Source organism: Thyridium curvatum (assembly GCF_004353045.1).
Source record: "Thyridium curvatum strain D216 chromosome Unknown NODE_37_length_373104_cov_81.786046, whole genome shotgun sequence".
Classification (NCBI taxonomy): Eukaryota; Fungi; Ascomycota; class Sordariomycetes; order Thyridiales; family Thyridiaceae; genus Thyridium; species Thyridium curvatum.
This window is the reverse complement of record NW_022156792.1, coordinates 30,000-45,304: the sequence shown is the minus strand read 5'-3', so window position 1 is coordinate 45,304 and position 15,305 is coordinate 30,000. Positions and strand designations below refer to the sequence as shown.

General features: G+C 57.1%; 5 protein-coding genes across 5 annotated transcripts; 1 reads left to right on the top strand and 4 right to left on the bottom strand.

The window, feature by feature from the left end:
* Window positions 1-38: 38 nt before the first annotated feature.
* On the bottom strand, window positions 39-2,783 carry E0L32_006454 (uncharacterized protein; the record flags this gene model as incomplete). Its single annotated transcript, XM_031141088.1, has 3 exons — window positions 39-2,179; window positions 2,261-2,588; window positions 2,676-2,783. The coding sequence occupies 3 exons, from the start codon at window positions 2,781-2,783 to the stop codon at window positions 39-41; spliced, it is 2,577 nt and encodes an 858-aa protein (XP_030994739.1).
* Window positions 2,784-3,608: 825 nt separating this feature from the next.
* On the bottom strand, window positions 3,609-5,183 carry E0L32_006453 (uncharacterized protein; the record flags this gene model as incomplete). The annotated part of the gene is made up of 3 exons (XM_031141087.1): window positions 3,609-3,931; window positions 4,012-4,914; window positions 4,958-5,183. The coding sequence occupies 3 exons, from the start codon at window positions 5,181-5,183 to the stop codon at window positions 3,609-3,611; spliced, it is 1,452 nt and encodes a 483-aa protein (XP_030994738.1).
* Window positions 5,184-7,191: 2,008 nt separating this feature from the next.
* E0L32_006452 (uncharacterized protein) lies at window positions 7,192-7,803 on the top strand (the record flags this gene model as incomplete). Its single annotated transcript, XM_031141086.1, has 1 exon — window positions 7,192-7,803. One exon carries the CDS (start codon window positions 7,192-7,194, stop codon window positions 7,801-7,803), a length of 612 nt encoding a protein of 203 aa, XP_030994737.1.
* Window positions 7,804-8,112: 309 nt separating this feature from the next.
* Window positions 8,113-8,838, bottom strand: E0L32_006451 (uncharacterized protein; the record flags this gene model as incomplete). The annotated part of the gene is made up of 1 exon (XM_031141085.1): window positions 8,113-8,838. The coding sequence occupies one exon, from the start codon at window positions 8,836-8,838 to the stop codon at window positions 8,113-8,115; it is 726 nt and encodes a 241-aa protein (XP_030994736.1).
* Window positions 8,839-11,700: 2,862 nt separating this feature from the next.
* Window positions 11,701-14,651, bottom strand: E0L32_006450 (uncharacterized protein; the record flags this gene model as incomplete). The annotated part of the gene is made up of 2 exons (XM_031141084.1): window positions 11,701-12,541; window positions 12,676-14,651. 2 exons carry the CDS (start codon window positions 14,649-14,651, stop codon window positions 11,701-11,703), a joined length of 2,817 nt encoding a protein of 938 aa, XP_030994735.1.
* Between the last annotated feature and the right edge of the window lie 654 nt (window positions 14,652-15,305).

The window sequence follows — 15,305 nt, the reverse complement described above, 5'->3', positions numbered from 1 at the left end:
TCCACACCGCGCACGCTTGTGATTCCTCCCTCAAGGTCTCATTGCCGGCGTCTCGTCGTCCTCCTCGTCGCCGTCACGCCGCTACCAGCTGCATAGCTCTTCTCTGCTTGAATCGCCTGCTGGTAGTCGCGCATGGTCAACTTCTCCTCGGGTCGTTGCTCCGGCGGTAGGCTGCCACCCTTGCCCATCATTTTGCTGAGCAACTGTGCCTTGTACCGCTGCGCATCGGGCGCCTCGTATTCGACCTGGGTCAGCGACAGCTTGGTCTTGTCGGAGTCGTCCGGTATCTCCTGGTGGAGAAGGAGCTGTGCAGCCGCTGTGATGGTTCGACTGGCGGTAGTGGCCACGGTAGCCGTGGCAGCCGAGTCGACGCTGCCGCTTGACGTAGCCGAGACGTTGCTGATGGCCCTGCCCATGATGCCACGCTTTCGCCTAGGGGCCTTAGCCGTTGCCGCCGCACTCGTACTGACGTTGTCGTCCCGGGCGCAACTTTCGGAGCCGCTTCGGCCGGTGCCACCTCCCGGAGTGGCCTCTAGCAGACTTGTTAGCCGCGTGGACAGCGCAAGGCGCTCGTCGGCGGCGACTTTTTGTTGCTCCAGGTGTTTTTGCGTCGCTTCGCCGTTGGCTCGGTCCTCATCAGACTCGGCATCGCCAGCAGTCTCCGAGTCCGCTATCTCGCTCGGCATCCTACTTAGTGGTTTGCGAGTCGTCTTTGTCGGCTTTGGGGGGGAGGCAGACCTATTGATATTGTTGGCCGAGAGCTCGGATAAGGGCGCCGAATGTCGACTGGATGGCTGACTTCTATCTTCACTAGGTGCCTTACTGTCCGACTGGTGTGTTGGTGCAGTCTCAAAGCGTGGTGGGTGGCTTGATATATCCTTGTGCCCTCCAGGGTCGGCAGCAGGATGTGAATCTTGGGCGGAATTGCCCGATGACGCCTTGGGAGGCTGGGGAATGGGGTCTGGATGTCGGTCCCAAACGAGAGGTTGCGTCTTCTGGCCCTGTTCGGATTCCCAGGGCGCCATGTCGCTTTGACGTAGTGATGGAAACATAAAGCTCCTGATGGGCAGCATGCTCCCGGTAGTGATACAAGTCCACAACCATGATGCCTTGACGACAGGGACCCTCCAAACTATAGCTAGGTCTAGCTTCTGCCTTCGTACCGTCTCTAGAGAAGTGCAAACCAACATCGACGTCTGAGCGGTGAATCTCTCCTCGTACCTGGCACCGAGCTGGCGTATTGCCTTGTCAACCTGGTTCAAATCGACGCCGGTGAATCCTGCGGTGCATATCCCAAGCTTCTCGAATCCGGGTATAGGAAAGACGGGAAAAGGTCGGCCGATAACATCATCGCCAGGGGAGAAAAAGCGCTTCTTGTGCATACACCTCTCGATGAAGAATTCCGTGACCAGATGGGCTTCCTCGGGAACGCTGGGGTGTGCTTCCGAGGATGAATTCTGGGGTACGATGACCAGGCGATGCTGAATATCATGCTGTGGGTTGCCGACAAGATCTCCAAGCGAAGAAACAGACTGACCGCCATGAGAAGAGACTGTAGACAGCAGAATCTCTGTCTGGGCCTTGGAGAATCCGTGCACGAAGAAAGAGCACGATGAAAAGGGAAGCCCGGAAGTCGGGCCGGGTTGGGCCAGGCTCGCCGCGGTCTGGTCTGACCCGGGGCTGCTGCGTGCGTCTTGTCGGGGTTCCAGGGCTTCATCAGGCCGGGACTCGGTCCTGCCAGGGCCTTGAGCACGATTCGGACCTGCAGAAGGCAGCCCCTTGCCTAGAATATTACCCCAAAGGTCGTCCCTTTGGCTGTTGAGCTTCATGCTCGCCGTCTTCCTCAGCTTTCGCCTCCCTTCCTCCTGGGCAGCGGATGGATCTCGAAGCCTCTTTGCGAGAGACGAGCTTCGAGGATCGCGACGCAGCCAAGCATTCTTGCCGCGGTCCTCCTTTGGCAGCGTTGGGTCGTAACATTTCTCGTCGAGTATCATACCTCTCGCGGCGCTGTCATCAAGCCACTCGACCGAGACCGTGTGAACATTCCATGTCTTGGCCGCCGTGTACTTGCGTCCCTCTGGCCTAGCGACAACGAGATGCGTGACCTGACGCGTCAGATCGCCGGTGTAGCTGCCACCGTTGGCATGGATTTTGTCGATGATGCGTTGCCGCTCGTCAGCTAGATAAGATCCAAGTCAGCGACACGTCGGGCCGGGTCCATTGACAGGCGACAGCCAGAGGAGAGCTCAGCCATGCATACCGTCGTCAAAGCCTGTGAGGCAACACAACAGCTTCCCTCGGTCTATGCCCCTCCTCGACTGCGTGGCGGGCTCCCCCCCATGGGTCTCGAGGGGCTTCAGGGACCAGGCCTTCTCTAGGGCGGAAAAGTCGATGTCGGCGTCCTCGGTCCACAGGCTCCGCACAGCCTCGACCCAGCCGAGAGCCATGGGCTTGATGTCGGGGCGTTCCTTGGCAACATGGCGGTACTTGGCCGTGTCATAGTCGCCGACAATCAGGTGGGTGACGTCGGGAGTGAGGTCGTACTTGTGGACGCCGCCGAGCTCGGCGGTCTTGCTCGCTACGTCGGTCTATGCAGTTGCAGTCAAGAGCATGCGTGTCAGCAACCGCCAACACTCGCTCGCTCAGTCGCGTGCGCGGGCGTCTACCCAACTTACCCTCTGTTCGGGCGGGATGCTGGTGCAGCACACGACAATGCCGTTGAAGGGCCGAGCCGGGTCGAAGTTGACATCACCATGGTCCGACGAGGCTGGCGGTGATTCCATTGGGAGGGAGCAGCTCTGTCAGCAGGCGCGTGGGTGCGGACAAGACATTCAAGGCTCCAAGCCGGGCGCGGAGGAGACAAAGATGGTCGAATTGTTTCGGTTCTCCCCTTCCTTCCCCCTTCCCGAAGGGAATCCACAAGGTAGCAGTGATAGCAGCTAGTTGGGCGCGTGCGTGCTTGCTTGCTTGCTTCCTTGCTTGCTTGCTTTCTTGATGGCTGGATGGCGATGCTCGTCGACAGTAATGATGCTAGGCTGGTTCGTTGCATCCATGAATGTTTTTAGCGCACAGCCATAATTATTGAGGCGCGTCCAGGCGGGGGGGAGCCCGTCAGCGGGCGAACACGCGAGCCGCGCACGCGTTAATAGCTGGAGTAACTGGAAGTACTACCTAGGTAAGTAGCTGGAGCACAGGCCCGCCAACATTGGTCTAGGTAGACGAATGGAATCATTGGACGAAATAGCACAGAGAATTCCGACACCCGACACTTCGTTTGATCACCGGACAAGCATGCAACCAACTGCCACCCCCATTTGACAATCCAGATGCTGCTACGTTCGACGCTCGACAATCAGTCGCGTGGTCATTCTCCCAAAAGCCCGCCAGGATCCGAGTGGTTTCAGGGAGACTCGAGAAAACAATGCCAGGTCTGACAGGGCAGAAACCCAGGCCGGGTTCACTATGCGATTTTCCCTCTACCTCTGCCTGCCTCTATGCCTGCTATGCCTGCTACGCTTGCAGATTCTATGATGTGTTTTATATCCTAGTGACACGTAAATTGACTTGACTACACATCCGGCCGACCCACACGGCCACCGCAAACCCCGTCATGAGACAACACCGACAGCAACGACGATCGCCAGTGCGAAGATCGAGGCTTGTCTTCTGGGCGTGACCGTCCCTGCTGCGCTGACAGTCGACGATCTACTGGGACTTGCCGCTCCGCCAGCAGCCCCGCCAGTCGAGACGGTCGTGGGCGTCCCCGTCGAGACCGAAGAGCTCGACGCCGCGTCGTTGACCGCGGCCTTCTGGAGGTTGCAGGTGCCAATGAGGGATGGGAAAGCTTTCGAGTCGTTGACTGCGGCGGGCGATGAGCCGCAGTTGGTGTACTGCGTCATCCACACTGCGTGGTTGTCGAGGTCGAAGATAACTACACGCCTCATTCCGTCAGCACACACATGGCCAAGCAAGACGTCATGCTCTCTCTCATGATGGTCCGGGTCGACTGACCGTACGCAGAACGCAGAAAGGTATCGCCGAGCAGGACAAAATCCGGGTTGGGCATGATCCCCAGGACACATTGGTTCCCCGACTGGCGTATAATCTCCTTGTACGGGACCCGAACGGTCACGCCCTCAAAGGCGAAGTCGAGCGTGCCGTTGACCTTGGTCAGCGCGCAGTCGACAGAGTAGAAGCCGCTGCTGTCCTGGGTGGTCGCTCCGAAATCCGCGGCGACGGCAGCGACGAGGGCCGTCGGGAGGAGCGTCAGCGTCGACCCGGAGTCGAGAAAGACCGGCATCGTGCTGTTGCTGTACGTCTTCCTTCGCAAGCTCGGCGGCGTCAGTGTCATGGACTGCATGGCGACCCAGTAGCGCGGCACGCCGTCCGGGCTTTGGGCGGCGGGGATGATGGGCAGCCGAGCCAGCCGCCCGGCGAACTTGGAGGTATCGACGCCTCCAAACACGATGACGCCCTCTTGCTCGTCCTTGCCTCCCAGCGCCAGTGTGAAAGCTTTGACTCGGGTCACATTCTGAGCCGCCAGCTCGTCGACAAAATTCCTGTACCTGGTCGTCAGGCCGAGCCCGTACCCAATTCCCAGGATCCCGGAGAACTCGTCCTCGGTGGCTGTAGCGACCCCGAACTGCACTGCCTTGAGGATCGAGGACGACCCAGGCAGGGCAATGTCGTCTTTGACATAGGTGATGTTGGCCGAGCCAATGCCGTATCTCAGCGACTTGGTGGTGCCGATGCTTTGGAAGGTGGACGACTTGGCCGTGTCAAAGTTGCCGACAGACGAGCAGAATCCAGCATCTCCAAACGACCCGGCCGTCGAACAGGTCGGGTTGACCCAGAGCTCAAAAGAGCCCGTGTCGAGCTGCACGAACTGCGGCTGCGGTGGCGTGCCGAGTTCCACTATGAACGTATCAGTAGCCAGCCCAGCTAGAAGCAGGACCACCTTTCTCTTTACGAGCACGACCGAAAGGGGGGTTTGGCCTACGTTTGGCGTAATAGGCCACATCGGAGCGATTGGCCAACGAGAACTGAACGGCCCTTTTCCCAAAGGCCTGTTGGTTCGTCGAGTGGACGATGGGCAAGTGGATGCAGCCTTCATGGGTGCTGCCCTGGGACTGTGCGAAGGATGTGGACACCGACAGCGCAAGTATCAACAACTGGAGTGCCATGGTAGGCACTGGAAACAAAATCGACTACCTCTCCGGCGACAGCATGGAAGATGGAGGGAGGGAGGGGATATTACGCAATAAATTAGGTGTAGGCTGGCCAAACGAAGAAAAAAAAAGAATGAGTCTGGAACAAACAAGAGGAACCGCCCACAGAGAGACTTGTAGCCGTGAACTGCTCGACCAGAGAAGCGCTTCAACGTCTCGGATAGTTTTGGCCAGCCAAACATGCAGAGCAAAGAGAAAGAAAGAAAGGAGGAAGCAGAGGCAGCAGGGCCAAAGATAGAAGCGAAGACCGAGAAAGAGAGAAAGGAAGCCCAGCGCCTACTGCTGAAGTGAGGAGGAGGAAGAGGACGGTGAAGAAAGGGAAAAAAGGAAAAACGGAGTAGTCGTGAAGTTGGAAGGGAAGAGAGAGAGAGGAGAGACTCGTACAAGCGAAAGGACTGAAAGGGAAAGGAACGAAAGGAATTGCAGCCGCTCAGCTGCTTACTCTGGACAATAGAACGTAGACACAGAGACACCGACCGCTCGCAACGGACCAAGATGGGCGAAACATGACAAGACCAGCCGAGACCACATTCAGCCTCTTGGCTGGGGAGAAGGACGTTGGCGGTGGACCAGGGTCTCAGTGGAGGCCAGCCTCGAGGTCCCTCGACGTCTCAGCGTGGGACTCTGTGTCTTGGGTGCGTTTGTGTGGAGGCACGCAGACAAGTAGGCAAGCAGACGAATGGGCGAGCGAGGTGGTTTGGTCCTCGACGGAGTATGTCCTCTTTGCCCTGTGTCATTCTCGGAATACCTCTCATCCATAACTACAAGTAGAGCATAGTTGACTATGCCTCGAGGCCACGGGCTACTACGGAGGGTAGAGACGCATGCGACACAAGGTAAGGTAGGCAGTGAGGGTTGCAGACGGCCACCTGTGGTTCTGAATCAGCGGCCAACGCTGTGGCTCGCATCGTGAAACTCGAAAGCGGAGAGGTGCGACAAAGGCGAGGAGGGTCCGAGGAGGGTCCCCCGGCCGGGGGTTGCGACAGGGGGCGGGTGCGCGAAGAGGGGCCGCCAAGGGTGACAGACAGGGGCTTCGACAGTTGGACGGTTGGACAGTTGGACAGTTGGACAGCCCGCACACGCCATGTTGGATTCGCTTCTCACAGACGCACGACGATCAAACACCGACAGGCCAGGCCGCGCATATTGAGAACTGGCTATGAATAGCAACAAAGCACCAGACACCATCATCAATCGGTCCGGCGCTCGCCAGTGCTGATCCTGCGTCGCTCCGACCCGAGCTGCATGTACAAGTACTCATCGGCATGCCGGTTTGGAGGCGGAGGCACTCCGTAATCACAATCTTGAATTCATTACTGAACCTAGCATCCCCCGGCGCGCCGGTTCCGACTTGTGGGCTTCTAGTTGAATACATCCGGCGGATATCACACCCAGTCTCTCTCCCTCTTTTCCTCCCTCTTTTTCTTCCTCTCCGAGTTGCGCGCGCGACATGACAGAAACGAGAGAAATCGCTCGTAGTCACCCGCGTGCGGAAACGATGAGATCTACACCAGACGGACAATAGCGCCCCTCCAGTTCATTCATTGCCTCTGGCTCCTCATACATACCTCGAGCTTTCTCTTCACTGGGTTCTTTGCTTTTAGCGCCGACAATTAAATATGTAGATGTGGTTAGCTTGGCAAATTCAGCCTCACAAGGCCTCCCACGCTTTCTCGTCTGGTCCCCCTGCCTTGTTGGTTTGCAAGATGGCTCGATTACGATTTGGGGCTCGATTCCGCCCACCCACTCACACTCAGCCTTGATCCATCCTCTTCTTTCTATTTCTCGCATTTTTATCCTCTTTTGAACCTCGCTTGTGAACTTGCAATACCCCGTCTCTTCACGCACAGTCCGCTGCGTACATATTTAGAGCAAAAGACACGGGCAAGAGTAGAGCAACCAGCCAGACGATCACCCAGTCAGTCAGCAAGTCCATCAATCAGTCAACTACTGTACTTTGCCCATGCCAGAACCCCTGCTGCCCACGGCGGTTGCCGTCTCCAGCCCGCCCGAGTTTGACTTTGCCTTCGACCCTTCCCTGGACCAGTTCAACGTCGGCGTCGGCGGATTTCTGGCGTTGCACCCCGAGTTCGATGCCATTGCTACCGGTGCGCTCGTCTTTGACCAACAAGACCGGCTGCTGCTCATCCAGCGCGCCGCGCATGATTCCATGCCTAGTCGTTGGGAGGTCCCTGGCGGCGCAGCTGATCCAGACGATAAGACGGTGCTCCACGCCGCAGCCCGGGAGTTGTGGGAGGAAACAGGCCTCGTGCTGAAGCGCCTCGTACGCCAGGTCCCACTGGGCCCTGAGGGCCCCGACGCTGCCGTTTTCTTCACGCGGAGAAACCTGCGCATCGGCAAGTTCACCTTTGAATCCGAGGTTGAAGGCTGCGGCGGCTCCAGCGTCATCAAACTGGACCCCAACGAACACCAGCACTGCCTGTGGGTAACAGAAGACGAGTGTCGAGCACGCCGGACCGGCGGCAATGTCGAAATCACTTTTACGACGGTGCAGCAGGAGCAGACGATCTTGGAAGGCTTTAGGATGCGCAGGAAACAGCCTCAGTGTCCGTAGTCGCTCTAGCGAGGAGGAGACCATGGCGCGGTGAGGCCGTCCGTAGGGTCCAGCAGTGTCCAGCGGTTTCAATGTTCTGGCACTTGACTCTTCCAATAAGGTTCTAGACGTGGCTGGTCAAGTCTCTCCAAAAAAAAAAAAAAAAAAAAAAGAATGAGAATCAATTGATCGTGTATCCCCTATGGCTGCTCTGTATTTTTGTTTACGTTATTCACAATCGCCCACCCTCCTCCTCCTGCAGTCTACCCTCCGTCTTCCTTGCAATCAGCACCATTCACCAGAACAACCCCAGGCTGACTAGGCCGAGATCTAGAACAAGTCGACATCTCCCCCTTGCAGCCACTCCTCCATGGCTGCATACATGTTGTGCCAGCCTTCATTGCGAGGCGTCGGGAGGGTCGAGTGGATTGTGTATCCCAGGCGCTTCTGCATCAGCCCCAGGTACTTGTAGCCCTCCGGGTACGACTCCATTTCCGTGACTTCCTCGGCCGTCAGCTCTGGTGCATGGGTGCCATCGATAGACACTATCTTGTCCTTCATGTAGAAGAGCTTGACAAATCTTGTCTTCCAGGGGCGGTCCTTGGATTCGCGCAGACAGAAGAAAATGAAGACGCAGTCGCAGTCGACGTCCCACTCGAGTTGGCCTCCGCGCGGCTCGTGGGCAGAACCGGTTGTCGCGTCGGGCTGCTGCGTGAACCGCTGCGTGATGGTGGCCTTCATCTTGCCGACGGCGCGATCAGTGGCTTGGTTCAGCTCGACAAGAGTGCCACATTCGCGGTGCATGATGAAGGCGCCCGCCTCTTTGCCGCGCTTGGAGATCTCGATGAAGTCATCAATGGGCAAAGCGCCACTCCAGGTAGTCCACACGTCGGCCTGCTCGGCAAAGAGCGATCGGAAGTTCTTCCACTCCGAGGCATCGCGGTACACGGGCCATCCCTTGCAGAGTTCAGACACAGCAAGGCGGTCAAGGAGCTCCGAGGTTGCTCCGTTGTTGTGGGAATAGGACTTGGTGTGAGGGTCCACGGGAGATGTCATGGTGAAAAGGGCTGCGTTGCAGCGAGCTGCCAGCAACGGGAGTGTAGAGGGAGAGGGAGTAGTGCTCCGGGGAGTGCTTCAGCTGTTGTAGAGAGGCTGGTGCACTTCGGGTTGGGAATGAGATATGTGCTGTTGGGATTTCGGAAAGGGGCGAGTGTGAAGAGGCAGCAAGCTGCCGTTCTTTTATATTCCCGCTGAGGTAATATGGACAGGACTAACTGACCCTGTGATTCACGCAGTCTTCCTCACGACACCCGCCCGGCTCATACGAAGCCAGTGAACGATAATCATCAAGGAGATCCACCTGACACAGCAGCAGGTAGTACCCATGTCGACGAGGGCACCCCAGTCACTACCACGTCAACTTGTGAGCCGGTGAGCTCTTGGTCGACTTATCTGACGGGTTTGCAGGCACATGCAAGTGAATCTCCGGCCGCGCAGAACGCGCCGCCGGGGGCTTTTTTACTTTCTTTTCCCCCTGCAGTCATGGGCACAGGTGCAGGAGAGCATGTTAGTATACTCCTCAGGGTTCCAGACATGCACTGAATTCATCTTGACTCGCCGATACGAACCTCACCGCTCAGCAAAATATGGGCCGACGATGCCGTAGTCTTGCTGGCTAGGTCTGGCGGCTATGCTCCCGAGTGGACAGGTTGAGTCTCTCAAGCCCGAATGTCTGATGACTGTCTGAGGACAGCACATTGCTGCGTCATATTCCTTCTGCCGGCTCGCAGAGGCGACGGAAGAACCTCTCTAGCAGGTGACGTGACCCGGCCACCGATATCTAGGCGGATCTGACCGGCCGTCGCACCTGGGCTTGCCTCCGTTTGCATGCACGCATACACTGCACAGACGCACAAGCCAGGTTGACTGCCAATAATCTTGTCCCATTTTAGTGCTTATCTTGCACCGCCCAGATCGCACTACAGAACTCTGCATAACGATCCGCGTCCTGGTTCCTCCCGTCAAATCATCCTCAAGTGTAGGACAGCCTCCTCTGTCCACAACATGGCCAAGGCCGGGCTGATGCGGTTGAGTCGGGTCGACCGAACGGTAGAGATCTGGCCGCTCCGTCCGCGTTCGTTGTACTGCCGTTGTGTGCATTACCGTCGGTCCTTGCCCTATCAAGTCGATCAAAGGCATCGGGAATACTCTGCCAGGCCTGTCTGTCAGCTTATTCCGGGTCTCACAAGAACGGAAAGGCAGAAACCCTTCGGGCGGTACAGGAACTAATTGGTCTTGATCAACTCACACTCGTTCAATTTCTTACGCTTGAAGACGTCTCTTGGCACGTTGTGGCTGCTGACACCACTGATGTACGCACTGGTCTCATGGGTCAGCCTGACTATAATTTGACAAAGGGTTGACTCGACGACATACCGCCCCAATTCAATGTTTTGTCATCATTGCAGTTGAGCTTGACTGCCTCGTCTGTAGCCTCGGAAGCAGTGGGGATAGAAGGGCCTCCCAGTGTGATTATTGCAGAAGATTAGTACTAGCTCGAGGGGATTCGTCATTGACAGAAGCATCGCTCGCGACGCCGCAGGCGCAACTTGCCTCCCTCATAGTGGCACACCCTGTTACACATGTGTGTATTAATGATGTCGGTCAGCTGAATGGCGGTCGACGATGTCGGAGATACTGGGCCCGTTTTATTGTCAGCTCTCCTTAGGCCTGCTGGGCCAGACAGAAAGCTGGAGGGCGCATGGCATCAGACTCTCACTCGGGAGTGAAAAGGCACGTATTCCAACCTGATGTTTGCAAGCAACATGCCATCGAGCGGCATCGTGGGAATTCCTTCGTTCTCTTTCACTGTCAAAGTAAAGAGGTGACCCGTGAAGGCTCGGCAAGCTGCCCGCTTCTGCCCGTTGGCCGTTTCTTAAACTCTCGAAGCCCACATTGATCAATATGTCACTATAGGCAAATTCAACTCTCCATTGCCTAGCCCTGGTCTAAAGTTGAGCCTGTCAGCCGCTCTCGCGAGTTGGTTGAGGTTGGCGTATTCGTAGGCAATACTCTTTGTGTACATAGGGCCGCAGCATTGTCCAAGGTATTCAATAGTGGTGGCTGTGGTGCTAACCTCGAACATTAACTTTGACGTGGATGACTGAGGGGTTTCCTGAGCCCGACAAGGCTACCGTAGCATGCCCACACAGGATGGACGATACTACCAGTACTATCGACGACGTATTTCAACGAGGGTACATATAGTGGTGGCCGGGGTGCGAGTTCTTTTGAATATAGCTAGAAAACTCGCCTTGTCACCTAACGCCCAACGGCATGGAGCGTACCTAGCATTTATGTCACGTAATCGAGCGTGAGGTCAGGAGTTTCAGCTAGTACTGAGTGACACCCTGCGCAAGGTGCATGCTGCGACTTGTGGGGGGGGGGGGGGGGGGGGGATTAAGCACGAGGGAGTCAAGATGCTGAAGGATATCACGGAGTAACATTGGGTATCGACCCGTAGAATTTCATTACCCTCACTAGTCAGTGACCACCTTCTTGACCACCACCCGGAAGTCGACGAGTCTCCATGATGATAACCCCTGTGTTTTCAGAGAGCATATTTCCAGGCCGCACCAACACGTAAACTGTATATTCGTCTATTCGCGATAAGATCAGGCCATGTGATCGGTACTCGTCTTGGTCTCGCCCGCCGTCCTGTGACTGACGGTAAAAAGGAAAAGCAAGAAGCCATGCCTATAGAATCCCACGGTCGATATGAATCCATGCCCCAACTCTCGTCTTTGCCCCGCGAAACGCAGAGATGCCAAACAGCCAAAATTCCAACAACGCCAGAGAATCATGTTTAAAGACGCCAACAGGGTATCTTTCACGAACCAATCCGCCCACCATACTGCCCTAGGTCTGCCTCTCGCCTCGCCGCACGACGTCTGCCATTGACAGAGTCATTACCGGCCGTTCAATCTCGAGGCTCCGACTCGGGATCAGCCTACCACCTGGAGTGCGTGGGTTGGCGACATTAACCCTGCCCGACCTCTCCATAAGCCTGGCAGGCTCATCCCCACTGTCAGAGTCTTCATCACCCTCCCGCTCTTGGGACGGATCCTCGTAGTCGGCGAGCCGCGCGAAGTAGTCGGCCAGTCCATCCACGCTCGGTGTACCTACAATGGCGTCGTAGTTTGGCGGCGGGGTCATGAGTTCGGCTGGCAAGGGTGGGGGCGGATCGTCCGCGTCGAAGTCCGGTGGGTTGTAAGAGGGTACGCGCAAGAGATGGATAGGCCGCGGTTGAAATATCTCTTGCTCGCGCATCCTACGCACGGGCGCGCTACCTACGGAGCCGCCAGTCCCCGCCGAGTGGGTGCTTACGTTGACACCCGCAGAAGGGGAGTGTATGTGAGCAGCCTGGGGGGGCATGGGCAGGGCGCTATTCTGTACGCCGTCAGATACACCTTCGACGGTGGGGAGTGTGCCAGTGGAGCTCGCTGGCGAAGGGTGGCTGGCCGTGACCTCGGCATCCGGGCAACCGCAAGCCGTGTGCTGACGATAACCGCCAGGCGGGTCGAGGCCGGAATACTGTGGCAGGGCAGTGTTGGCCTGGGTCGACCGGCAATTGAGAACTGTGAAGGGCGAGTCTATGCTGATCTCAAAGTGCCGTCGGCGTTTCCCTGCTGGGTCTTCTGCGTCGAGTCGCGAGATGCGCATCACGATCTGATCCCGGCCTGTCGTTAGCTCGGGGTCACTGGAAAGCGTTTGTCATCATGTCCCACGCCGGCCAGGGTGCCAGAGACTGGGTGGACCGACGGGGCAAGGGTCGCACTCACCTTAATCCAGTGAAACACATTCACGTTCTTCCAACTGCAATCGGGATGCAACCTCAGCGACTTGTCCTTGGCCATTTGCTCGCAAGTCGGAATCTGGACATTCATCTCGATCTCTGTGGATCCCCAGTAGGTCTCCAGCCCGAGCTCAAGATCGCCCAGAAGGTTCTCCGTGGGCTCGGGCAGCGGCAGCGGTGCTGTATGGGCTCTCTGCGCCTCCACGTTCCTCCGACGAGTGGCCGCGGCGCGCGCCTCGCTGCGCTGCTCTGTCGATAACTCGCCGCCGCTCAGGACGCGCACCTCACTCGACTCAAACTGCTTGTCCAGAGGCTTTCCCGCGGCTTTCTCGAGCAGGAGAATCTTGCGGCCCGGGTCTTTGCGAGTGACCCTACGATCGTTCGTCCAGTATTCTATCGATTCGGTCACGAATACCTTGAGCTTGTGGACCTGGACCTTGGCCAAAGGGGTGAGTTTGAAAGCAATGGGTATCTTTGTGCCAATCGGGAACGACTTCCCCGAAATCATAATGTCGTAATGCAGCTGATCTTCCCACTGGCGACTGATGGAGATCGGCTCCGTCATTTCCAGGGACAGCTGGTCGGGGACTCGCACGATACTGACTTCTCGCGTCCCGTGCAGGTTCGGCTTGAAAGCACCTGCGCGCTCAACGGTCGTTTCGAGCTCCCACTTGACCGAGCCGTACTGAAGCTTTGTCGTCTCGAGCTGGTGGTGGTCTATCGGGAGCTCGAACGAGTACTCATAGATGCCAGGATAAAAAACCTTGTAGCCTTTGGGCGGGACATGACCCGCCATCGGAGACTCGCCTTTACCAAAGCTCCGCGACTGAACCGACTGCAGGGACAAGCGCCGCAGTTCCTTGGCCGTGAGGCCCGAGTGCGGTCTCGGCCTGTTCTGTGAGGCAAGCGAGGTAGAGGAGTGGTTTGGTGACATGGTGGCACGAGCCAGGCTAGCTGCGGGCGTGTTGTCGGTACCGCCCTTGATGATGTAGGTGCACTGGTTCCCGTATGGAGTCTCCCAGCTTTCGTGCAAGGCATGGAAGAAGGTAAGTACTTGTGTCCGCAGTGTCTCCTCTTCGTGTATGTCAACCTTGAGAGGAGGGATGCCCTCTGGCCACTCCGTCCTCGCTCGCCCGAGGAGTTTGAGCGCTATTGACTTTATTTTCACATTCTTGGAGACACAAAGCTGCAGCTTCCCGCGGAGCAGTGCAGTCGAGGTCTGGCTCTCACCCCTGCTCTGGCCGTCGTGGTCGAAGCCAGTCAAAAAGACATTGGGCTCGGCCAACAGGATCGAGCAGACCAGCCCACTCCCAGATGCGACCGGCTTGTCGTTCACTTCCGAAACAGATGAGCTCATGATGTTCTTAGCCGAGCGGACAGACATGATGCTATTTCGGTGGGGTTTGACCCCGTGTATGGTCGTGGTGCTCGATAAGGTGGTGGATGACATGTTTGCCATGTGCTGGGGACGGATCGCCTCGACCATGACTGACGTAGAAGAGTCTGCTTGGTCATTAATGGTATCGAAGTACGCAGAGACCCGGCTCCCTATGCTCAAAAGGCTGACAGGCCGGGAATTTACCCGCGTTCTCGACGGAGAGACACCCTTGTTGTGCTCTTTACCGTCACGGGAGTGCGCTTGGGAGGGCGATGTCAGCACCGAGGATATCTTGCTGATGATTTTGAGGATGGAACGTTCGACCGAGACTGCCGGAACAACCAAAGAGCGCCGTGGGCTCGACGGCTTGGGGGGAGAGTCGGGGACAATGGGTCGCGCTAGTCTTGGAGAAGGCGGCCGAAGGTCGCGAGGGATGTATCCTGGCGGGAAAGACGTAATGTGTATGGAGTGGGGCCGGCGCTGGCGCGGTCTAATGTGCGGCGTCGGAAAGGTCGCTGGCGCGGTGGTTCGGAGCCTTCGGGGTTGGGGAATTCTCGGCGTATAGTATATGGCTCCCTGAGACGAGGTTGAATAGGGTTGAGTGAACTGTCGACGGTTATCGGAGTCTGTAGCCATATTCATTAGACATCAATGTTCTCCCCTTCTCCTCCCCACAAAGGTCTGAAAATGGCCAAGAAACTCATCAAGCAAGGAAAAGCACATCAAAGACAGGGTTCTGGGCACAAACAGGATGAATGAGGAATGAACAGGGCGGCCTGAGTGGCCGCTGCGGACGACATGCCGACAGAGGCAAACTGCAATCAATACAGACTACTCCCAGGCGAGGAATGGGTTTGGTCGCTGGCAGTGAAAGAGCTCCCCAGGCGCGTCATGTATGCATCATGCCTCAGTCTCCCCCATAGCGGTAGGTTGTTCAACTCCAAAACGCAACGAGAAGCTAAATGTATTATGGTGAGGGGAGGGAGGAGATCCAGGCGTTGTTGCTGGTGTTGTCAAGGTAGCGAGATTTGGTGTTTCTGTGTGTGACCTGAATAGATCTGAGGTGCACGGCCCAAAGAATCGCTGGACGCAAGGAGATGCGAAGCATGGAAGTGAGCGCACCAGAGAGGAGAGCGGAGGGGAGGGGGGCCGGCAGAGGGAGATGGGAGGAAATAGCAGAAGACGATAAACATCAGAGCAGACTCAAGAGGGAGGAACAAAACGGGCGGGGGGTGAGAAGCAAAACCAAAATTCAACCGGCGGTCTGGAGAGTGGCAGCCAGACCAGCCG